This window comes from Microchirus variegatus (assembly GCF_963457635.1).
Source record: "Microchirus variegatus genome assembly, chromosome: 13".
NCBI classification, from domain to species: domain Eukaryota; kingdom Metazoa; phylum Chordata; class Actinopteri; order Pleuronectiformes; family Soleidae; genus Microchirus; species Microchirus variegatus.
In genome coordinates this window covers 22,618,353-22,644,836 of record NC_139814.1, presented here as the reverse complement: position 1 = coordinate 22,644,836, position 26,484 = coordinate 22,618,353, and the positions used below count along the sequence as shown (strand labels likewise).

The window sequence follows — 26,484 nt, the reverse complement described above, 5'->3', positions numbered from 1 at the left end:
TGTATAGGTGACCCTCAAACTGTATATGAAAAGCTGATGCAGTACAAAACTTTTTCCGGATTCACCTAAACTTAAAGCCATTGATCCGTAAGTTGTCGTCTCGCATCGCTGTGTGGGTGAAGGCGGCCAATGTCCACTATCAGAGCCAGGGTCCACTGACGCTTGTTGGCTGTAAACGTCGTCCCAGAGCCAATTAACTCATCCGCTAAGACGATTAATTAGCCGGCCTCTATAAACCGCTACACCAAGCACTGTACGCTACACAAGTTCACACACACAACTACTTTTTGACCGTTTTCTCGCCCCAAGGACACTTTGACAGGTGGACAAACGAACAAACATCTTGTCCGCAATCGCGCCGCAAACCCCCCCCGTCAGCGACTGACAGTGAAGGATGGAGGATGTGGGCGCCGGCGTCTCTGCGGCGCGTCGTAGCGCATTTGCATTTACGGTCGTTCTTTTTTATTCGCGAAGTCGTAAAGAGTGATTTTTTTTCGCTCCGCTCTCCAACAGGGAATGGCTCTCATCAAGAGACAGAGGACAACGGAGACGGAGACGTCTCCGAACGGCCGACCTGCTGAGACGTTAGCGCTGTGTGAGGGGGAGGGGACTGGCGCTGTGTTACGGCAACCGCACAGATACTCATCTGTTTTACTCATCTTTTATTTCCACCTCTTTGCATAAAAACACTATTCATTACACACATTATGTTCTGCGAGTACACAGCAATGTGAGTGTTCAGTACCTCCAGACATTCTCGCTTTATGAAACTAAAAGAGAAGGTTTTACGTTCAAGAAAACACAACCCTCGCCTAATAATGATGGAAACATTTTTACAATATTCTTTGTGCTGTTTGTTTCCTATTTTTCGAGTCTTTTGTTTTTATTTTGAACGAAGCAGCCACGGAATGAAAAAGGGAGTAAAGACAAGCAGAAAATAGACTGTTTTTACCTTTTATCCTGCAGGTATTAACTTTAACGTTGAGTTCAAAACATGGTTTCCCCGACAATATTGTGGTTTGTGTTGTATACGCAGTTTATAAAAGATTAAATAAATCCATTTGCAAATAGTAGATTTGAATTTGTCACGTAAAACACAGCAGAGCCAGAGAAGAGGGGATGATTGTGACGGTCGGTGTATCATCGGCATAGAATCGAACTATTAAAACGTCCTTTTCTTGACCTAAGAGGCAGCAGAGCATTTAACAAATGGGGCTTTTCCATTTTTACAGTTCTCCTCATAGGAGAACCCATTTTGGCTCCAGGTAGAACCTTTTGGAGGGTTCCACCAAGAACCCTTTATTCAGGAAAGGGGTTTTAAAGAGTTCTCTGGATCAAAATGGAACCATTAGTGTTACCAAGAACCCTTGAAAAACCCTTTCTTTGGGAAATGGTTCCAGGTAGAACCTCAGCCCTTGTAGAAGGACCCTTTGGGAACCCTTATTTCTAAGAGTGTAGAACGGCTTGACTCAACTCTTTTTGCTTTTCCATTAGGGCTAGTACCTCATACCTGGTGTGGTTTTTTTGCTAACTGCTCTAAATGTGACGTCTACCGGCCACTGATTTGTCAGAGAGTCATCACTGGAAAGTCTTGATTGACTCAAGAATCAAACCCGCCATTTTTTTAAGCATTACAGCGAGCACACGTGGTCCGTGAACCTTCGACGAGGTGCAGACGTGTCAAGACGTCACGTACAAAACAACGTAACGGCGGTCGAGCAGATCCAAGTATAATGGAAAAATAAGCTTTGTCGTCACGTTAGGGAAATAACATAAACGAAAAAGCACGCTACGCTAACTTTTCTTACACCGCCGGTGAACTTTCACTTTTCCGTGTTTCAGTCTCGAACAGAGAAAGTTGAGTGGAGCCGATTGGCTTCATCAGCGTCGCCTGAGCGCATTCGACAAAGGCTCGAGTTTACGCTTAAAGCATAAATTGTGTTGCCGTTCTGTTAATTCTCGACGAGAACCATTCCGACTCTTATTTTTTTTCTTGGAGGTCCCAAGCTGGATTTGGGATTACCTGCTGGTGGAGCTCAGAGGCTTACACGTCCTTAGGTGGCGTAAAATCAAAAGACAGCTTTATTTTGCCGGCGCGCAGATGGCCCAAATACACAACTCACACCTCCATTAAGAAGCAAGGGGTTGGTGGTGGTGGAGGTGGTGATGGTGGTGGGGACTAAAAGGGAAAAGCCTCACAAGAGGGAAAAGGGCACCTGTTTGCCTGTCATATCTCTGCAGCTCCTCTGATCAGCAGCTCCGGCGCCCCCCCCCCCCCCCCTCCACCCCCGAGTTGTTTCAGCGCCGAATTAATGACGGCAAACAAAGCCAAAGCCTCCTCACGGCCCCTTTGTGAGTTCATTCTCTTTCCACTTTGGTCCCTCTCAACTAATCTTCACTGTCACACTTAATGAGATTTTCAGTTTGTAAAGTAAGTGGAGCAATAACTCCCCCAGCACAACCGCCGCCGCCGCCGCAGCAGCAGCAGCAGCAGCAGCCACTGCTGCCGCCATCGCCTCCCAAAAAAAAAAAGGCTTTTAAGCAACCACTTCTGCACCTTCTGTTTCTGTCTCTGTCAGCGATGCATTATGGGGGATTATTACTTACACAAATCACTTTAAATTATTCAGCCTGCAAATACTTGCGTTTAAAAAAAAAAAAAAGTACAGTACGCGTGTAATGTCGGGCGTTATTATTTATAATGAGCGTTTTTTTCCAGCGCCGGGATAATAACAAACAATGAGCCGTAAATCACGGTGGAAACGAGACAAATATGCATATCGACATTAGCGTAATTAAACGGAATTCTCGCACGTTCTGTTTTATCCCTCTGCAGAGGCCTCTTTTTTTTATGTCATGTGATTAGTGTTGTGATGAGTGCAATGTTAAATGTAATGTGTCTGCTGCTGCTGCTCAGAGAGAGAGAGAGTCTCGTAAAATGCATCACATTAAAAAGCCGAGCGCAGAGATGTTAACTTTTACTGGACCCTGCTGTTCCGCTCTCAGAGTGCGTGTGTGTGTGTGTGTTCATTAACGTCAGATACTCGACGTTGTTTTTAACACATTTTTACACGTTATAGTCTCGTCAAATACGGTATCTCGCTGCATGATTTGCGATAAAATAATCCGTTTGGTTACGCGTGCGTCATCGCGTCAAGGTTGTGGGATTAGTTTTCCTTTCCCCCCCCGTTTGTGTGTTTGCTGCGCGTGCACGTGCACACACACGCACGTGCACAAGCATGCACGCGCCATGTTGTTCAAACACGCTGCGATGGGATTAGTGTAATTATTTTTGATGACTAATTTAGCATTAGGCTAATGCATAAGTCGGGCGCCGTACAGCAGGGACGCCGTGTTGGCTCCTCGCGCCATTATAAAAAAATAAGACTTTGAGTGGAGAACGCTGATGTTCTCGGGGTCAGACGAGCTAACTATGTCAAAAGCTGTATTTTATATTTTAATTATACACTTATATAAACGTGGTTTGGGGGCAGGAGTAGATTAGAGATTAGAGATAAGAGTCACTTTATTGGCATTGAATAAGTGCAGTACTCATACAATGACATTAAGGTAGACATATAATCCCAAAGTGCAAATAGTTCCAGTCCAATCAGTTCCGAAAGTGCCGAAAAACCCTGTGACTCTAACTGATTTATATGCATAACAATTGAATAAAAGCATCATTTATATTTATTTAAATGCTAGATTTCATTATATTTTCACCTATAATATTATATACTACAGCTGCAACTAACAATTATTGTCATAATCAATAAATCTGTTGATTGTTTTCGTTCGCCAAACCCGGAAATGATTATTTTAATGATTTCTTAGTTCTATGGAGCAAATAAACGAGAAAATATTCACATTTAAGAAGCAGAAACAATCAGAAATCCTGTTTTAATCATGAAAAAAAGCTTCAAAAAGATGAATCGATGATCAAAATAGTTGACATTTCATCTAGTAATTGATCGATTACTGAAAATGGTCATTATTATTATTATTATTATTATTATAACTAACAGAATAAGCCTTTATTTTAGAGAATAACAGCATTTTTTTTACACCAGAACACTGCGAGATACAATATTTATGTTGTTTTTCACAGTTTATAAAATCAAACCCCAGACTTGTATTAAAGAATATATTTAGCCACATTACAAAGACTGCTCTGGTGCTTTATGTGATTCACACACACACACACACACACACACACACACACACACACACAATATGTATGCATTGACCTCTCCTCTGTATTAAGACAGCATCCAGGTAAAGAAAGCACCACAGTGTCTTATTACTATGCCAAGTTGTTGCCTGAAATTAAATTAAACCCCATAATCCAATAAACTCGCCTTTTTTTCTTTTCTTTTTTTTTTGTTGCGTCCACTGACCCCAGAGGACCTCGTCTCAAACCTATGACAAGCTGTAATCAATATGATATAAGAGCTGAAGTCAGCTGAGACAAAGGAGAAAAGATGGAGTTACAAGCTCGCTGCAGCTCCGCCTGTAATTGCATTTTATAAACGCTTTTTTTTAGTTTAGTTCGCGACCGTCCGTCATTGATTTTCAGGCCACGAGGCGACATTAAAGAGGAAGACGAGGGTCGAGCGCCTCCGTGTGCGTCTCTCACTGAACCAGGATTTCTCTATTTGCATGTGAATGCAAACGGGCGACGAGTCGAAATGCAAATGCACTTTTTTACTCGAAACCAATCACGACCACGGCTGAATCTGAAGTCTTTAGTGTTTATGTCGCTACCGTTCATTTCATCTGAGGTCATTCATACAAACGTCACACTTCCTGAATGTTTTTTTGTCATCGTCGTTAAATACTGCCTCTAAAAAAGTGTTTATGTTTTCTTATATATTATTAATTAATTTATTATTTACCACTTAATTCTTTAAATGTCAATGAAATGTGGCTATAGAGCAACGTCAAGAACGGTCGCACCACTTCATATGAACCCTTTTTGGCTTCAGGTAGAACCTTTTTATAAAGGTTTCACCTGGAACCCTTTTGGGGGGTTCCACCAAGAACCCTTTTAAAACCCTTTATTCTGGCAGAAAAGGGTTTTAACCCTTATTTCTAAGAGTGCACACTCTTAGAAAAAGGGTTCCAAAAGGGTCCTTCTACAAAGGCTGAGGTTCTACCTGGAACCATTTGCTTCTGAAAAACCCTATTTCCCGAAGAAAGGGTTTTTCAAGAGTTCTTGGTAACACTAATGGTTCCAGTAAGAACCATTTTGATCCAGAGAACCCTTTAAAACCCCTTTCCTGAATAAAGGGTTTTAAAAGGGTTCTTGGTGGAACGATAAATTCAAGTGTTTGTGGGGTACGGTGGTGTACGGGTCAAAATGACCCCATTCCATTTAGGGGTGGAGCTAATTAATACAGAAATGTAGGTTCATTTTCTAAAAATAGAGCAGAAAACGAGCAGAAAAACGGAAGCTTCTTAAGCCTCACGGATGATTCAGGTTTGTCTTGTCTGTTAATGGGATAGAGTTTCTGGAACACATCGACACACAAAGGCCTGTAGTGGAACGTGTCCATTCCATTTAGCTGCTTCAGTTTTGGGGGTTTGTTCTCAGACACGTAAGAGCTCAGTGGTAGAAGATGGTGGGGTTCGATCCCCGGCTTCCCGTCTGGTCTCCTGTACATGCTAATTAGAGCTGCAGCTAACGGCTAATGGCTAACAGCAGCTAAATGTTGATCGGTGTTTGTCAAACCTGGTGATGATGATGTTCTCAAATGTCTTGGTTTTTTGTCAGAAATCTTACACTCTTAGAAAGTGCTCAGTAGAACATATATACATATAAGGTTCTTTGGCTTGTCCAGTTAGAACCTTTTTATTAAAGGTTCCACCTGGAACCCTTTTGGAGGGTTCCAACAAGAACCCTTTTAAAACCCTTTATTCAGGAAAGGGGTTTTAAAGGGTACTCTGGATCAACATGGTTCTTAGTGGAACCATTAGTGTTACCAAGAACCCTTCAAAACCCCTTTCTTCGGGAAAGTGTTTTTCAGAAGCAAATAGTTCCAGGTAGAACCTCAGCCCTTGTAGAAGAACCCTTTTGGAACCCTTATTTCTAAGAGTGTACACTCTTAAAAATAATTCCCAAGAAATTCCCAAAGAAAGGGTTTTTCAAGGGTTCTTGGTAACACTAATGGTTCCACTTTAAAACCCTTTTCCTGAATAAAGGGTTTTAAAAGGGTTCTTGGTGGAACCCTCCAAAAGGGTTCCAGGTGAAACCTTTATAAAAAAGGTTCTTCCTGGAGACAAAAAGGGTTCTCCTATGAGGACAAGCAGAAGAACCTTATATGGCTCTACTTTTAATTCTAAGAGTGTAATGCTAACGTGTCCCTGGTCAAGACTCTTAACCCCGTGGAGAAGTTGTTGGATGGGAACAGACCCAGATAAGTGGATGAAGATCAAAGATCAAAGTGAAAATAAATGTCTTGAGTCGTGCTCATCGTGCTCAAGAAAACTCTCCATATCCTCGCGTCCCACACAGAGAAGACATTCAATCACACGTTTTTCTTTAACGCCAAACAAATTGACAGCCGATGGACGCCTTTCAGGCCGCTCTCATCGCTCAATTCCAATTAAATTCTCACCAGCTGCTTCCTATTCAGACGATGTTGCCCAGCAGCACTTCTTTAACCGCACACACACACACACACACACACACCTTCATTTTCTATTCCAACGAAGCCACCTCCGAGAGAGAGAGCCGGGGCCCCCGCCACACACAACATCAGCGTGGAATATGGGTAAACTGGGCTGTAAATGAACAGATTATCCCTTATCAGCTTGACTGAAGCTCCTGCGTGAGGTAAAGAGGAGGAGGAGGAGGAGGAGGAGGAGGAGGAGTGCGGCGTAAAGCTAACGCTATCTCCATCTCCCTTTTTTTTTTAAAACATCATAAGCCAGGTGGGTTTAAGCACTTCTTCCTCTATTACAGCTGCTAATGGGAAAATCAAAGGGCCGCGGTCGTGGAGCCAGAGGGGGCGGAGGCTGCGGAAGCCGACGTCGTTTTTTTTTTTTCCGTCGGGGATTTCACGCCTGCCGCCGCGTCCGTCTCCTTCATCAAAGCAGAGCGGAGCCGCTTCTACGCCTTAACCTGCCCAACTAATTGGCCCTTTAATCCTCTATCGGATCTGTGCTCACTTCACCGGCTCTGAAGCGACCGAGCGGCCACGCTGCGTCGTTCCATCAAAGGTAGACGCAGACAAGACGCCGAGGTAAAATGTCAAAGTGTAACGCGTCCTCGGTCACATCGTTCCAGACCAAAAATGATTACCATGTGTGACAGGATGTGGAATAAAATTATACACAACAACAACAAGATCTAAAGGCAGTAAGAGAGCGTGAGGATATAAGCAAATTAATGAAATAAAGCTAAATCTGATGCTAGCCCAAAACTCTAGATTTAACATGAATCCTTTACTAGGTTCAGTCCGTACATATGTGGGCTGTTTATTTATTTTTTAGTCATAGTAAATAAAATAGTAAAAGGTAAATACATCATAAACGAAGGTGTTGTAAAGGTTTTTAAAAGGTACTAAAAACAACGTCATCTCCGTCAGTTGGACGTTAGCAAATATAAGTTATTTTCTCGACTTTTACACCAAACACACAGTGAAGTAAGAGTGTGAAGGCCACAACGAGTAAGTCTGCAAGGAATTAGACGACAGGTAAGACATCGCAGCGTGCTTCAGAGCATAATCAGAACTGCTGCTGTTCCAAGTTCCAAGCAGCTCCAAATTTCCGTATCTCAATACATAGGTGACAAAAATGAGAATACAACCAAAAAATTGGCTTTTTTTTAGTTTGGCCAATTGCAGCAGGTAGAAAACAAAGACAACGACCTTCAGATTTGGTTGTAAAAAAAACACATCGTGTGGATATGCTGAGTAACACAACTCACAGAAATTCATGACTTCTTCTGCTTCATTTACATTCAAGCTGACAGCTTAAAAAGATGCTTCATACAACCCTACTAACACAGCACTGAATTAAATATGTTCATCCCGGGAAGACCTTAAATACACTGACACTCGCGCTCACCGAAAACATGGCTGCCAGCTGTGTCATCTGCTTAAGTCTGTCGTATCTTTTGGGAATAAAGAGCCGTTAAAAGGCCGTTTCCAACTATAAATAGACATTTTTGTTATTTTTATTAACTCTCGTAAAATGGGTTATTTTGTGTCAGTGCTTCTTGAAATCCTTTTGTTTGGACTTTGGTGCGGGAGAACGAGCACTTTACAAACCACAAACAACAACAACAACAACAACAACAACAACCCCCCCTGCAGCTATCGCTTTTGACAATTCAAATGTATTATTGTGTACGAGAAAAAAAAATGTTTGCTTCGAAAAAATAAGCCAAAGTCTGTCTTTATAGGTCACCGTTGCTCAAACTCACAACGTGTATAACAAGGATCAGAGTGAAAGCTATTTCAGACACACACACACACACACACACACAGAGCAAAAAAAAAAAAACAAGCCCTGATATTTGAACAAAAGAAGCTTAACTTGACCTTGACTGTGTCAAGCGCTTTTTCGCCCATTGTCCAACAGCACGATGGAGCCTTTGTAGAAAATAATGTCCATTTAAAATGCTTATTGTCCTCGCCCTGTGTGTGTGTGTGTGTGTGCGTGCGTGCGTGCGTGCGTGCGTGCGTGCGTGCGTGCGTGCGTGCGTGCGTGCGTGCGTGCGTGTGCTTTTCAGCCTGATGCTGTGTACCATTAATCACGGTCGGACAGCAGCTGGGCCGACATCTTCAGACTGATGGGAGGCAAAGTTTAATTGCACAGAACAGGGAAGAAGAAGAAGGAGAAGAGGAAGAAGAAGAGGGTTCTGTGGCAAATAGTAAGATGTAGGATAACTCAGATATCACGAGCTGCTATCATAAGATCATATAAGGCATCCTGGGACCACATGAGACCTGTTTGTTAATTTATTTAAATACACACTTGGAGAGAGTGAAAGTTGGGGGGAAAAGCTTGAGTAAATAAAAGCTCCACTCTTCCGAGTCGAGATCATTTATTTCACTCGGTAAAACCACTGTAATGAAAATGTATGGCTCAGTGCCGAACAAAGAAACCTCTCTCTCTCTCTCTCTCTTTCCCCCCTGAGAGAGGAATTACGCACTCTGCTTTTTAAAGCAGCTTTTGAGGAGTTTTTACTTTTATTGACGGGTATCTTTACAGTGATAAAAGAGCAAAGTGGAAACGTTTATTTTTTTTAATTAAGCAGAGGTGGTAAACGTACGCCCGAGACGGCACGGAATTACTTCATCAAGACAACGCGGAGGAGGAGACGGGGGGGGGGAATAAACACAAGAAAGTCAAAATAAAGTATGACAGGACGCGCGGCGGCGTCTTAGCGCACACTACGCGCTCGTGTCGTCCGATAAAAAGCTTGAACTCGGCGCGAGCCGCTGATTTCCTACATCTGTCTTCATCTTCTCGGCAACAGCTGCTGCTTCTCTGGGGTTCAAAGTAAAGCGGCGTCACCTTCTCTGATCCACGGCTTATCCTGCTCCACGACACACACACACACACACACACACACACACACACACACACACACACACACACATTCTTGTATTTGCTGCATACTGAGGACCGGGTATACGTGCTGGCAAAGTGAGGACCGGCATTTTCCACTTTATAAATCAACACAATTACAAATATCTATTTCATGAATGACATATATAAAGAACTGCTGGGTGCAGTACCATAACATGTCTGCAGGTGGAGCCCCAGAGCAAAAAGTGTGTGAAACACCAGTTTTTTTTGTATCAAATTGAGGACCTCTGTTAAGTACAGTATGTTTACAATGTAAGGAATTGATTTCAATGAAGGCAAAGTGAGGACCGGCCAAAATGTCCCCACTTTGTAAAAATGACCTCACTTTGTTGGTTAAAAACCATCACTGGTCCTCAGTATGACGCAAGTACAAGAACACACACACACACACACACGAACACACACACACAGGCCGGGTGACGCATCTTAATGTTTTTGAAAATCTGGCTCGAGTTTAAACTGTGTGAGTATTTTCACGGTGGTTTGAACAGCTTCCGTATTAGCTGCCGCCGCCGCCGCCGCCACACAGGCTATTTCCCCCGGTGTCTGGTGAGAGCGACTCACACTCAGTGAGGATTTAGTCCAACTTTTCTTCCTCTTTTTTTTTTTTTTTTTTAAGTGATTGTGAGGCAGTTAATAACAGAGCCAAATCCTAACACTGCACCAGAGCTAGTGATGGAACTCAGCTACTGTGTGTGTGTGTCACTGTCGGTTGTGACAAGCTAAATAAACAGCGAGAAACGGGTAAATATTCACGCCTACAGGCTAATGCTGATGCTAACGCAATCCAGGCCACATCATTAGCTACACCTGTTCGACTGCTTAGCACATTAAGCTAATCAGTCAAGTTCAAACTGAGCATCAGGACGAAGAAGAAAGGCTCATTAAGAGGTTTTGTTGGTGTCATTTTGGTCCATGTAAATTATATTTAGGGTTTATGTGGACTGGACTGGACTGAAAAAGTGGCTTTTTGATGCCAGAGGTCAGAAGAAAATGACCAAATAATTGAAATAACTCAAAAGAACCCTCATTATAACCAACATATGCAGATGACCTTCTCTAAATGCTCTAAAGAGGGTTTGAATAACTCTTACGCGACACGTTATTCCAACAATATGGAATTACCGCCACATCTTGGGAAGCTAACAGCTAAAAAAATTAGCCGTCAGCATCAGCTAACCGCTGCTAGCTCTGTTGTGATTCTCCGCTCAGGACGACGGGTTAGCTCACTCGCATTTACCATTTTCCGCGGCACAACAACACACGCTAACATCACTGTCTTGTTTTTCATCACTTTCAAAGTAATGGGTCAAAGGTCAAGTGGCATACAAAGATTCCTCCACTGGTTATTTCCATTTAAGTCTGTTTTTGGTTTGACTTACTTTTATTTGACCTATTTTTATTATGAGTTTTTATCCACATTTTTATGTCTTTTAATTTATTTGAGTGGTTTCAGATGCATGTTATCACCTTTTGTGAGCTTTTATAACCGTTATGGCTGAAGCGTGGCCTTCTCTGTACCCAATAAATTGACCGATAAGCACCTGTTTCAAATAATTAAGCAAATCGTGCAACTTCTAGCTTTTTTTTACCTCTCGATTTTAATGTTTTTGCTATACATTTGACATCTGTAATGCTGCTGCTGCTGGTTTTTCAATGCGTTGTTGTTGAAATGACCTCCAGGGTTCACCATCAGGTCGTAGTCCACCCTGAAGGGACCCGCGCTCATGTCTTAATAACCAGAGGGTGTGATTCCTGACGGACATGTGCCCTCTTTTCACGGGAGCACCGAGCGAGGAGACGCAGCTTCTATCTGACGATCACCGAGTGACACTTTGTGGTCCGTCAGTTGGTTTTCCACGCGGTTTTATCTGCGCACACAGACACAGCGTCAGTGCTCGTCCTCTGCTCCGCTGCAGCTTAACAACGTCTGCGTTTAAACGCTGACTGGAAGGAATCTGCGAGAGCAAACACATTCAATTAACTCCACTGCCATTTTTTTTTTTTGAATGGCTTTACTGCCTCTGTGCCATTAACTCCAGACTCGGAGCCACACAGTTTTTTTTTTTTACATTTTTAGCTGAGTCAAGATACTTAAAGTGTGGGATTTTATTGGTGGAAATTTGCAACTGCGGGGACACGCGGCTCCGTTTAACGACGGCCTCATGACTCAAAAAGTAATTTTACTACTTATTACTGTCGGGGAGCCGTAACTTATTACACTACTTAACTGTTATACATCTTTAAAGAGTGCGTGAATCGGTTTATTCTGTAAAGATCCAGGATTTAGGCTTTGGGATTTGGTAACCGAGCACCTAATGGTTTAAGTAATGGCCTCGACGGACCGGCCGTGCTCTTCCTCAAGTAGTGGCGAGCGCTCAAATAGCCGAGAGAATCCATCGAAGCGACAGGAAGAATTAGTGCCACAACAATGCCACGAACACCACCAAGGCTACTCCCATCAGCAGTAATTGGTTTGATGAAAGCTCGAGAGCGGAGACCTGTGCTTTGGAAGGATTCTTCACGTGGAGCTCAGAGTGTCACAGCAAAGAGAAAGAGCTGCTTTAAAGGCAATGCATGTTGGGAATTCTACATCAAAAATTCCATATCAATCTTCATTATGAATCAGTGTGGGCTACAATTTGATTCAAAAACAATTATCAATACATCTTTAAATACCAAAATCCTTTTTTGTGCATTTAATGATCCAGGGTTAAAGCTGTAGTGCGTAACTTTAAAATATAGAAGTATATTACATTTAAACCATTGTCAAACAAGTTTGACTGTGTGTCTCTGTAACCACTGTGTTGTTGATTAGCAATGGGAATCAGTATCGGATAAAACTGTAAAACCCCAATAAAATCCCCAAAATCCGTAAAAATGTAAATAAACACCAGATAATTCATTGAGCCGTTTATTTTGTTCTTTTTCGGGGGAGAACAATATTTGTTCCACAGTTGGAGAACGATGACTCGGCACAAATGTGTCGTTCACAGCTTGATTCGTTCATAAATGACCTAATTTATCGGAGTAGAGCTGAAACGATGACTCGTCAACTATTTCGATTAATCGTTTGAGTGTTTTTAAAGGAGCTAAAACAAGTTTTCTGCTTGTTCAGCTTCAATCATTCATTGTTTGAGAAACACTGATTCGATGTTTTCGGACATTTGACGGACCAAACGATTATTTATACTTATATACTTAAATAATTGACAGGTTAATCGATTATGAAAATAATCGTTAGCTGCAGCTCTATATTGGATTAGTATCGGTAGATATTTGAGTTTGTGATATCGATATAAGAGACAAAAAAAGCTGTACGGTCCCATGCCGACGACAGCGACATGGGGCTAGTAAAGCTAGTTACGGAGCTACTGCTCAGAAAAACAAGGACTAAAAGACTTTATTTAACTGAAACTCTTCTCTTTCTCTATTATAATTTGTTGAGATGCTTGATTAAATCAGGCAAAACAGGAGCTGCAGCTATTTTATTTTATTGTAGACATTCAATAAAAATGTGTTTCCTTCAGCGGTGATAAACTCACAGATCTGAATTCAGCTGTTTACAAAACACCACACGTGGATTCTGTTTTCTCCGCCTGAAGCAGAGGGAGAAAAAAAAAAAAGAAAAACAGGATTTGATGGCAATGAAGTGATAAAAAAAAAAGGGGGGGAAAAAGGATTTAGCGAATGACAAAACAATGAGGACGAGCACACGTCTGATTCCCGTGGGAAAGACGGAGAGTGTTTGAAGTGGAGGGGTCAGCGACTCAGATAAGAGAGAGAGAGAGAGAGAGAGAGAGGCGGCGAAAATCAGAAAGGTAGATAAGAGGAAAAGTGGAAGGTCTCCTCCTCCTTCTCTGTTTTATCTCCCACCGCTGCACCTAAAAGATGTCTCTCATCTGGATGATTGACAACTGTCACACACACACACACACACACACACACACACACACACACACACACACACACACACACACACACACACTCTTGTACTTGCTGCATACTGAGGACAACACAATTACAAATATCTACTTCATGAACGACATCTACAAAGAACTACTGGTTGCAGTACCATAAAATGTCTGCAGGCGGAGCCCCAGAGCAGAAAGGGCTGGAAGAAAATTTAAAAAAAAAATTTGACCAAAGATTTTTGGTCCAAAATTTGACAAAACCATCATACTACACTATGTCATCCAAAATTGGAAAAATCTTTGACAAAAAATTTTTGGTCCAAAATTTGACAAAACTGTACTACGTCGTTCAAAATTTGAAAAAAAAAATTTACCAAAAATTTTTGGTCCAAAATTTGAAAAAATCTTTGACAAAACATTTTTGGTCCAAAATTTGACAAAAAAAATCCACCCAAAATTTGACAAAAACGTCATAATATACTATGTCGTCCAAAATTATAATTTTTTTTTTTTTGACAAATTGAGTATAGCATGTTATAGGAACCTAAGGAAGTGATTTCAATGAAAACAAAGTGAGGACCGGCCAAAATGTCCTCACTTCATGAAAATGACCTCACTTTGTTGGTTAAAAACCCTCATTGGTCCTCAGTATGACGCAAGTACAAGAACACACACACACACACACACACACAGGCTGGGTGACGCGTCTTAATGTTTTTGAAAATCTGGCTCGAGTTTGAACTGTGTGAGTATTTTCACGGTGGTTTGAACAGCTGCCGCACACACACACACACACACAGTCTCTCTCTGTGGAGACGATAAAGAGCCTGAATGGCTCACACACATACTGTACGTGTCCACTCTCATTGCATCGATTATCGGACACGGAGCTGAGAGCCGCGTTCAATCGCTTCATAAGCAAACGTGATTTTAAAAGAGCGGGAAAATGAGACTTTGCAGCGTTTCTACTTCTCTAAAAAGCTGTCATTTCTCAGACTGGAAGAAGGAAGCAGCACAAACACATGCAGGTTGGAGAAAGCAATCATTTACCGGTTAAATGGTTTGGTTTACAAGAAAAGAACATGATGTGATTTTTAAAAATCACAATATTTTCACACCCACTGTGACTTTGTGATTATTTCTGATCCTGTACCTGATCATTTTTTGCATCTTCACTGTCATTTTTCATGAAAATCGTAAAAAGATTTGAGTCTAAATTGGCTGAATTTCATCATAACACAGTGTTTTCCAAACAGTCGGGAACAGCAGAGAGTGGAAGGCTAAAGTCAACAATGAAATCATTTAAAGGTGCATTATGTAATAAATCTAAAGCAACTGGTCGTAAAAATCCTCCTAATATGTCACAGAGACTCAGGAATAATGTTCACATAACAAACTGAACTCACCAACAACAACAGTACAGACAAAATATTTGCATTAAAAAATATATATTTGCAGACTGCAAATCGTGTTTATGTTTCGAAATCACGTGGTGCCACCTACTGCCGTCTACCAATCATTGCAGTCAGTAGAGTCTCAGCTGCCGAGCGACCACGGGTTGCCAGTTACGTCAAAAAAACGAAACCTAAAAAGACCTCGGTGTTTTGAATTTGAGTGTAGTAACCGTTTTTGGCCACTTTCTTACATATGGCGCCTTTAAAGATCATAAAAAGAGTAAAATGGTGACTCACTGTCAGGATGAAGCGACACAGAGCGACTGACGGAGGACGACTAAATACTGCAGGTGTGGCTAATAGAACACAGGTGAGCGTCATCAAGGAGGCGGAGCATGTGATCGAGCAGGCGGGAGTTTTTTCAAATCGAGGACAGGAAGTCAATGCAGTCACTCAACTTTTACTGCTTTATCCTCCACATAGAGACAAACAACCACTCACTCTCATTTAAAGTGACATTTAGAGTGTCCAATTCACCCAATCTGTGTGGGAGGAAACAGGAAACCAGGAACAGGAAGTCAAATGCATCAGGAAAAATAGGTTTCAAAGTAAAACAGGAAATGACACAGAATCAAACTGAATTTTTTTTTTTTTTTTTTTTTTGCAGAACTTGCAGTTTAAACCACAGAGAATCAGCAGAATCGGTGCGGCTTCGTTTCTTTACTGAGTTGGAATCACCACACACAGCTCCAGCGTTCACTTCTCTCTCTGCACATTTCCCACCACAGAGCTTTCCCTCTCCTGTGAGAGCACGAGTCAGCGACACCAGTTCTTCTTGTTAAACTTAACAGACGTTGTCGTCGTCATCGTGTGTCCGTCTAAGTGGCGTTGGTGTTATATACGCCGGCTCGTTTGGCTCAGAGTGACAGCGACGGCACAAACACGGCTCCTGACAGACGCGTGAGGCTGAAATACTGCACTCATTAAACGATCCCAGTCACTCACGCCTCATGTTTACTCCTCTCTCCTCCTCATGTGTGCCTCTCTCTCTCTCTCTCTTCATCTGGCTTTGTGGTAAAACAGGAAACCGGCCAGTATTGATACGATACGTCGATATATGGATGTGAAAATCACAGGCAACGTGATTTAACCCTTTAACACCTAAGCCTCAAATTGTCTGTGTGGACTTTTTTTAACCATAAAAGGACCAAAATGTAATTTTTCCAGAATAACGTTCAATATCTGGCAGTTATTTACTGCATGATAAAATAGTGTATTAACAATTTAAAATGAATAAAAAGTTTTATGCGAAACTAAACCAAGCCAGATTACGCTTGTTAAATTTTAAATTTGAACAGTGTGACACATATTTTTGTCTCAATGTGCAAAAAAAACAGGCCAAACAAAATGGAAACTTATGCACGGGCATGTTCTCAACTCCCTCTCTGATGACACAGACACTGATTCACTGGCTTCCTGAGTGAAATTACCGTAATAACCACACGTTTTCTTTGACGTGCAACTTCTCAGCTTTCAAAAACAGTAAGTACTTTTCCGATTGCACAACTATTTACGTAATTACGGTAATGCAGAGTGTTAACGGGTTAAACAGCAACATCGCCATCAAGTGAGCGATAGCTACAGACGTCTACCACCACTGTTGTTGGTAAATAAACTGACTAAGTTGTTTTAAAGGAGGTTTAAGGCTGTGTCAGTTGATCACATTATCACAAATAAGTGGCGTCATCACCAACTTCTCCACCTCCATTGACCAATCAGATGTCCACAGAGAGTGGACGCTCTATGGTCTGCATACAGGCGTCCTCCAGGACACGTAGATGTTAGAAATGTAGATAAAGTCATGTTGACACGGTAACTTTTAACTTTTACAAAGTGAATTCCTTCTGCTGAGTTCACATCATCTGCAAATGTCACGGTTTCTTCAAAAAGAAGGAAAACTGATCCACCTGGGAACAGTTTTTCCATTATTTGCTTAAAGGTGCATTATGTAATAAATCTAAAGCAACTGGCCATAAAATCCTCCTAATATGTCACAGAGACTCAGGAATAATGTTCATATAACAAACTGAACTCACCAACAACAACAGTACAGACAAAATATTGCCATTAAAAAAAACATTTTGCAGACTGCAAATCATGTTTTTGGCATGTGGCGCCACCTACCGCCATCTACCAATCATTGCAGTCAGCAGAGTCTCAGCTGCCGAGCAACCACGGGTTGCCAGTTACGTCAGAAAACGAAACCTAAAAGACCTCGGTGTTTTGAATTTGAATGTAGTAACTGTTTTTGGCCACATTCTTACATATGGCGCCTTTAAAAAAAATGGCAAATATCTCATGTTTTGCTCTGGTTTTATTTGTGTGTGTGTGTGAGATAACGAGAATTCTTTACCAGCTCTTCAGACAGTTTGGGATTTACACCGTGGAGTAAAAAAATCCTCCCCTCATTCCGCTCTAATCATTTCTCTGCGATACTCCCGACCAATATACGAGTTTAAAGTCACACCCTCATTGATTTTTTTTTTTTCTTTTTTTTTCGGGCTGAGGTCGAACATCGACATCGCCGCGTGCTCGGTCGCCGCGACGCACCAGGACGGGAAGATGTAAGGGAGGAGATAACGGACACGGCTGATAAATCCCGTCAGTGAGCGCCGTGACCGCTGGACCGTGCATCAGACGGGAGATCTATCACTGCAGAGGGAAGCATCAGCCCTACACACACACACACACACACACACACACACACACACACCTCCTCTTCCTCTCCATTTCCACAATTTTCATCTCCTCCTCCTCCTGCTGTCCCTGAGGAGTGCAGCCTCTCAAGCTGTTCTGTTTCACCAGTCAGTCAAGCCCATCATGAGGTTAGAAAGAGAGGCAATCCATCACTGCAGCGCTCCTGCATCATCATCACCACCATCAGCACCAGCAGGACTCAAACTCTCACCTCCTCCATGTAACACATTTGAAATATTATTTGTTGTTGTTGTTTTTTTTTTTGCACATGCAGCAATCAGTGAGAGGGAATTCTGCATTTAACCAAACACAAACAAGGTATGCTGTAGGAGTGTGTTGTGCAACCAGGGAGCAATGGTGATGCCTTGCTCAGAGGCACCCACAACACTCTAGTTTCAAACCCTCTTGGCCACAGGTTTATGGAATTAGATTTGTGTCGATATTTTCTAAAAAAAATATTTAATCGTCTAAAATATTGTATTTTATTGTCTGAAAATACACGCCGTGTTTGTTAGTTTGTGGGGGCGGGCCTTAGGAAGCCGCCTGCTGATTGGCTACCGAGTTTTGGATTCCGTCTGGAACTCGTTTCCGGTTGACATCCGACAAAAATATTTATAAATATATAATTTATTTTAAATAATTATTACAAATTAGAAAGTATCTCGTGTTTATAATCGGACAAACGTTAGATGTTGTCGACCGGAAACGACTAGCGAAAAGCTAGCGATGGTCGGTGATTCAGGACCATGATGCACCTTGATTTTATATCGCATTTTTAAAGTATTGCTATGAAGTAGCAATAATTGTGTAGAAATCACAAAATTAGAGAGTTTTTTCATATAAATAATGAGCCAAGTGAAGCCAAATTTCAAAAATTCAATCTGATTTCAAAACATTTTGAAAAAAACTATTATGTTTTTGCCTAGCATGTGCTGAAAATAAGGATATAAGATGCTATTACACATTCTTATAAACCTCTGTTTATACTGTCAGTTTTAAATATAGTAATGGGGGAAAAAAAGCAGCCAAAATGCTGTGTGTTCTAAGGTTTAAAAGTCCTCTGTGTAAGAAACAGCGCCATCTAGTGGTGAGACTGCAGATCTTGCAGTGCTTCGGGAACTACGGTGGCCCTCACACACCACAAAAGACCCATAAATCCCCAGATAATCTGTTTTTAATCAGGTAAACCTAGACTCAGCTTTGACCTCTTCTCTTCCTGTGTAAGATGTTTTATCAGGAACTAAACATGTAAATGAGCCACTTGCTGTTATCTGTCACATTTACATGTCGATGTTCTTCACGTTTCATGTCCAAACTCGAATAAATAAATCGAAAAAAGAAAAAATGAAATCAAAATCTGACTGAGCTCCATCTAAAGGAGCAGTGGAATCGTCTCGTGTGATTTATTTTGGAGAGGTGAGCCGAGTGGACGAGGTTTATGTGTCGCTCTCGCCGCCTTCACAGACTTCTGACTTCAAAGCGTCTCTGTGTCGAGGCGCCGCCGTCGCCTCACCGTTACAAGGGTTGTGCGATGAGGAGAGAGAGAGAGAGAGAGAGAGAGAGAGAGAGAGAGAGAGAGAGAGAGAGAGAGACGGAGGTGTGTGAAGTTCCCTCGGGATCAAACCCCCCAGGTTTGGATTTTTTCCCCCGAAACGCAACGGTTTTCAGCGATCAGATCTGGGTTTGACCTCTGACCTGTGGAGCAGGACTGAAAATCTGGAGCAGAGCGCGGCAGAGAGAGAGAGAGAGAGAGAGAGAGAGAGAGAGAGAGAGAGAGAGAGAGAGAGAGCGGAGACTGTGGTCATTAATCACACACACACACACACACACACACACACACACACACACACACACACACACACACACACACACGGGTTCGCACTGCTATTCTTTTCAGGACACTGCATTGACTTCCGGAACCTAAATCACGACCAATTAATGTGTAACTCTAAAGCTAAAAACTCTAAAAAAACTTTAAAACTATAAAAACTATAAAACTATAAAAAATCTGAAACTCTAAAAAATCTAAAACTCAAAAAAATCTAAAACTCTAACACTCTGAAAAAAATCTAAAAATCTAAAACATCTACAACTTGAAAAACTCGAAAACTCTAAAAATTCTACAACTCTAAACCCTAAAAACTCCAAAAACTAAAACTCTAAAAAATCTAAAACTCTAAAAACATTCAAACTCCAAATAAATATTACAATCTAAAACTCAAACCTAAAAACTCTAAAAAAAAAAACTATTTTAAAACCTCAAAATGAACCAGTTCCTCTAAAGAGACGACACGCAATCAAACTACTAATATGTTACAATTTAAAAAGTGCATTTTCAAATGCAGATTGTTGCTGCCAACTAGTGTTCGGAGGCTTAAATGCAACCGTCAGAAAACACTTACCATCTCAATACAGTATAACGCCATAGAATATTGCAGTATTTTATTGTGTACGTTTCGTTTCGTACACATCTTACCAATAAAGTCAATATTCAACTGTAAAAAACGACTTAAAAAATAAAGTAAAACTGAACATTTAAAGGCTCTTTCTCTTAAATCCAGACATGATTTTCCCGCCTCCTCTCCCTCAGGAGTCAGGACTCAGACCATAGACGCTGCTGTAACCACTGACTTTTACCAGGCAAACTTCAAGGTCAAGCGTTTGTTTTGGATGTTTGTGAGCAACAGCAGCAGCAGCAGCAGCAGCAGCAGCAGCAGCAGCAGCAGCAGCAGCAGCAGCAGCAGCAGGTTCACCGAGGTCAGGTCACACGCGCCTGTAACAAGCCCCCGCGGTCACCTTGACACGTGTCACGACCAAAGTTGTGCGCCCATTAATTTACAGAGACAGTCGCTCCGACTGGAGGTCAGAGGTCAGAGGTCGTCGCCACAGCTGTGACCTCACTTTCAATTAAAGTTACTCAGCTGGTGTGTGTTTTTAAACACTTTTTTTGTTTGTTTTTTGTTAAAATTGAATCATTTTCATTTTTTGGGGGGGGGATTATTTTATGTTCTTTGCCAATTTTCAAACATGTACGACTTATACTACATACTACACATATCTTTAAGTGAGAGTATTTTGAAGGTAAATCTGATTTTTTTCAATCAGAAAAAACATAAATGCAGATAAAAAAACAGGCAGATATAGAAACACCTATTGATTCAATCTCACTCAACCTCCAGAATAAATAAATAAAGAACACACACACACACACACACACACACACACACACACACACACACACACACGGAGGAAGCCTCTCATCCATCTCTTAACCCTGCTCTCAGGTCTCTGGAGTCCGTCAGAGGAAACTCAAACTCCACCTGAATGACCTTGAAAAGCCCACAGACCTCTGCTGCCTCCTCCAAAACATTCATTAAGAGCAACACACACACACAAAAAAAAAAAAAACACCCCAGGACATAAATATATATATAAAAGGAGAGAAAACCCACTTAACTCTGGCCTACATCTGCACTTCAAGACCTTCAGCGACCTCCTCACTCACATGTCGCCTCCTCAACAGGCACCAAGTGGGAGTGGCTGGATGTTGATGCTAACGGGGAGGGGAGGGGGGGGGGGTACAGTGTTGTTCTCTAAGACTTGAACTCTCAGCCCTCTTTGTACTCACCTCTCTCTCTCTCTGTCTCTCTCTGTCTCTCTCTCTCTCCTCAGCAGAGGGGATTGTAAGGATCTAAAGTGACACCTCTGCTCTGCTTTAGCGGCTAAGTAGCACAAAGGTGTTGCAATAAGAAACTGAGAGAGGAGCCGACGCACACTGTATACACTCTTAGAAATAAAAAGTAGAACCATATAAGGTTCTTCGGCTTGTCCTCATAGGAGAACCCTGTTTGGCTCCAGGTAGAACCTTTTTATAAAGGGTCGAGGTTTAAAACCCTTTATTCAGGAAAGGACATTTAAAGGGTTTTCTGGATCAAAATGGTTCTTACTGGAACCATTAGTGTTACCAAGAACCCTTGAATAACCCTTTCTTCGGGAAAAGGGTTTTTCTGAAGCAAATGGTTCCAGGTAGAACCTCAGCCCTTGTAGAAGAACCCTTTTGGAACCCTTATTTCTAAGAGTGTATGCTGCACAGTGGTTTCTAGTCTTTATGTAACCCATGAACACAAGATTTTAAGTTTCCCAAAGTTAAACTTATCCATTGTTTTGACTAATTCTGACTTAAGCCCAAATAATGAACATTTGTTCAACACACACACGATTACTATTAACCCTTTAACACGTTTTAATGCTTATTTTAACAATAAAATGTCCTTTTTCCCAGTTTTTTCCAGAATAACTTCCAATATTAAGCAGTTCTTTACAATTTTACTGCATGTTAAAATACCGTTTTCACAATTTCACCTGTGAAATATGAAATCTGAACACTATAGAACATTATTTACAATACAGTTTTTTGAGTCGCTCAATTCTGATTCTCAAGTTACCGTAATAACCACACGTTGGCTTTCAAAAACCAGTCTGATTTTTTTTCTAATTTGCGCAATTACGATGAGTCTGCAATACACTCTGTTTTAAAGGGTTAATGTGACATAATTGCTTCATCAGCTAAAAAAAAAGGGATTAAAAAAAGCATTAAAGCTGAGTTATGTTATGAGCTGTTTCTATTTCCTCTTTATGGGAGCAGAAGAATTCAGAAAACACACTTATGTTCTCAGTTTCAGTCTAAAACATGTCAAACCGATATCGGTATTGATATCGAGGTTGTGATATCGGACCCACGTAAAAAAAAAAAATGGTATCAAACCATCGCTAATTCCCCAGATTTGTGAAGTGTTTCTCTGTTTTCTGTCCACAAAGTTCTCCAAAACCACGAAGTTAATGTATGTATCTATGAATATCAACAGATTTGCAACTTTTTATTGATTATTTGTTGTCAATTGAATCATTATTTTATGTTTTAGTCGTTTTTACAATTCTGTAAAACGTGTGTTTGAGTCTCTTCAAAAGGAAATTATTACTATTATTACGTCAGGTCACAGAGCAGGAGAGCATGTGACGTATAATTAAATTAATGGTGGCCCATTCTGGATTTCAGCTCAAATATCCCATATCCCAACACCCGTGTGTGTGTGTGTGTGTTTGTGTACTGAGGTCAGAGTGCTGCTGCTGCAGCCGCCGCCGGTGTCAGTGTGGGTGTTCACACCGTGTGAACTGTGCTGTTGTGCTCTCAGTGGGAATTTTCCTCTCTCCCCGCTGTGCAGACCGCTTGACACTGCAGGCCCCATTTGCACTGTTTGATAATAACACTTTGCTGCTGCTGCTGCTGCTGCTGCTGCTGCTGCTGCTGCTGCTGCTGCTGCTGGGACCCCAGCATCTGTGTCTCCCAGGAGGGAAAACGCAGCCAGAGAATGCTGCTGCACAGCCCGTGTGTGTGAAGGACGTCTGTCATCATTTATTAGAAAACACCAAAAAACAACAAGGCTGAAAATCCTTAAATCCTCTCTGTGTGTCGGTAACTACGTCCGCGAAGCACAAAGCCCCCCCCCCCCCCCCCCCCGACAAGAAAGATGACATTTAACAACCTCCTCGGCAGAAAAATGATGAAAAATCATGTCGGAAGTTCGCGCTACAGAGGCCAGATTACCAGATTATTAAAGAGTGACAGGTGGAGTGGCAGATTAACACGTAGAGACTTTATTTTATATGATATACTGTATATAATTATGGGATTATTGCACAGCCATGTGTTGGATCAGATTAAGAGGATAAAAGCTGTTTATTATCTGTAGGTCGTGCATTAAAGATGCAAATAAATAGCATTTGGGAAAATGCCACTATATAATTATGCAATGATAAATCAATTTCAGAGTCAAAAGACCAGATTAAGCTGCTGTGTATGAATCTCACATCTCAAATCATCTGCTTTTTTAAATAAATAACACCATAACAACCATAATATAGATTAAGGGCGAACACTTGTGCAGAGTTAAGTGACAGAATAATAAGGTGTTAAGTATGAAGCACTGAGCCGAATTTGACACAACATCGTGTTCGTTTTTTATCCACGTCAAGTGTTCAGCTTTGCACGAGCGTGATTCTCGTTTAGGTCACGAGAAGGAGAAAAATGACGAGAAAGTCAACGAGGATTTGTTTTGCCACGATGAGAGGTGTGCTAATTAAATAGGTGGAGTCACATATGTAAATATAAATAAATATATATATATATATATATACACACATGTATAGTTAATGGTGCCCACTCTGCAGCTGCACAGCTGCACCTGTGCTGCGCTGTTATCGGGGGTCAAGGCGCGGCTCCTCAGACAAGAGGCTTAAGCGGAGACTGGAGCCTTTAACACGGAATAAAAGCAGCGCAGTTCAACACTAATCCTCCCGCTGCTGTGGAGGAGAAAACACTGATTGTTAACGCTGCGTTTACTCTGGAGCGAAGGTGGCACCGCGCGCGCGTGTGTAGGTGTGTGTGAGAGTGTGTGCGTGTGTGTTGTCTTTAAAACCATCTACACACACTCCACACACAGCGGACAGGATTAAGTGAGAACAGTGTTTATTTTAATCACCACTGCGCCATATTAAAAAAAAATCTCTCTCACACACATTTTCAATGTGCATAAATGATTTAGATTCACGTTTTTATCCCATAATAAAAAAAAGATTATGTAAAAAAAAAAAAAAAAAAAGACGACTCGAGAAAATGTGTGTCGTTAAAAAAAAAAAGGCCAAGAACGGCCTGCGCACTTTGGTGCTCTAAAAGTTCCCAAACTAGCACGATTTCAGCTCAAATTATAGAGTTTTATAATTTTATTTAAATTGTATTATTATAAGTATATGTTCAGAGTGGTTTTATCTAAGTTAAGACACATTTAAACACGTTATTTATGTTATTTTATGTGCTTAAAGTGGGCGAAAAGTGTGTTTCGGCGCTTTCAGCACCATGGACAGCGACACGTCCTTTTCAATGCGTTTGGACAAACTCTCTCTCTCACACACACACACTCATCAAACATGTGAAATGTCTCGTGTGTGTGTGTGTGTGTGTGTGTGTGTGTGTGTGTGTGTGTGTGATACAATCTCCTGTGACATTTATGTCCGTGGTCATGTGATCTATAAATACGACTTCACATTTAAAAAGTAATTACACCTGTTGGGGCTGCAGTGAGATTTCTATCAGTTGCGAGCACAATATCTGAGAATCTGTGCAGTGCGTAAAAGAAGAAGAAAAGAAAAGAAAAAAACACACAATAATCATAAGCACAAAGCTTGCATTCATGCAGATTTTCACTGGAGAAAATGGAGATTGAGAAGGCCTCGTGTCTCTCTGCTGGATTAACAAATAATCTATGAGGGAAATATTATTCCCATGTGTTTTGTTCTCCTCCTTTGTTTCTACATCTTGACTTCAAAAATAAAACAATTCAATCCTCGCTTGTTGTTTTATTCGTTAACATGTTTGTATGAGCAGAACTGTGTTTTAGACTACATTTACATATTTAGAACCAAGCAGGGAAATAGATTCCAATGTGGGTTTAATCCAAAATCGGATTGCAATATGGTCAAATTATTATATTTAACTAAATAAACTACACTGTGAACAAGAAAACACAAATTAGCCACAACTTTTCTGTGCCCTTTTTGGGAAAAACCTGTCCACAAAGTCACCAGTTTTCTGTCTAACCCGCTTGGAGAGCTCCAACAGTCGCCGTGGAGCTTTTATTGGTTTATTAGGGCGCCCCCGTGAGACCATTTCGCTGCAAGTGCAGGCGAGGGCTTTGTGATTTCTGCTTTGTTTCTATTTGTGTCACCAAACAACAACAGCGTGAATACATACATTAAATAAATGTGATGTTAAATCTTCCCCAGAACAAAAGATATTGGGGTTTTTCTCTGTGCGTAAAACCTGACACTGCATTTTACGCACGGTGGAATTACGCACAGGACAAAGCGCGCCCGGTTCGCTCCACTGTCAAACATTCACACAAAGAAGAAGAATGAGTATAAATAAAGTAAAATCATTTGTTTAAACCCTTTTTCCCCCCAGTGCGCAACGCAGTCAGTGCGCAAAAAATATTTACTTCTGCGTTTAAAACAAGTTAAAAAAAAAATCCTCTCGCTTCAGCGAGTAAATAATCGCAATTTAAGGCGTTCAGACTCGGTAAGAACGAGGCAAAGTTGAACGCACACAAACACCGAGACTTGAGCGGGAGAATCAAACTCACCAGGCAAAGCGCGGGCGTCAGGAGGAACACGGCGCACCAGCGCGTCACCTGCATCCTCCCGGGCACACGCACTCCAAACTTCCACTAATTTCCCACTGGGCTGGCAGTCGCAGCTTCGCCGACCATAAATCCACGTGGCGTTGTCGCCTCACAGCGCGGCCGAGCCTCTCAGCAGTCCGGGAGAGAAGAAGGACACGGCGCAGCCCATGACCGCGGAACACACAGCTCGGAGTTGGAGACGCGGCGGAGACAGCGGCGACGGCAAGAGGGGCGACGCTGAAGCTGCTGCTGCTGCTGCTGCTGCAGTTACTGGAGAGTTAATCCGGGTAAACAGGACAGCGGGGTCATCGCTGTGAGGAGGTTCGAGTCCTGGTTGTGTGTGAGTGTGAGTGTGTGGTAACGTGGCGCACGCAGCTGGTCTGAGCGCTCCGGTCTGTGGAGGGAGCGGAGCAGCTTTGCGCTTTATAACGAGCGCTCACAACACAATCTGCTAGACTGTCGCTCCAGGGGAAGGAGGGGGGAGAAGGAGGGAGAGGGAGGAGGAGGAAGAGGAGGAGGAGAAGGAGGAGGGGGTCAGGAAAAGACGAATAAAGCGGGTGGAGATGGATGCAGAAAGCGCATCCT

The 26,484-nt window shown here is 41.8% G+C and overlaps 1 protein-coding gene across 1 annotated transcript in view; it reads right to left on the bottom strand.

Moving 5' to 3' along the window:
- nxph1 (neurexophilin 1) overlaps positions 1–25,914 on the bottom strand; it is a gene marked incomplete at both ends in the record, with an annotated part of 43,917 nt that extends 18,003 nt beyond the window's left edge. The window contains one exon of the mRNA XM_083899340.1: positions 25,861–25,914. Within this exon, the coding sequence (XP_083755466.1) occupies positions 25,861–25,914 (54 nt within the window). The remainder of the gene's footprint in view (positions 1–25,860) is intronic.
- Positions 25,915–26,484: the final 570 nt, after the last annotated feature.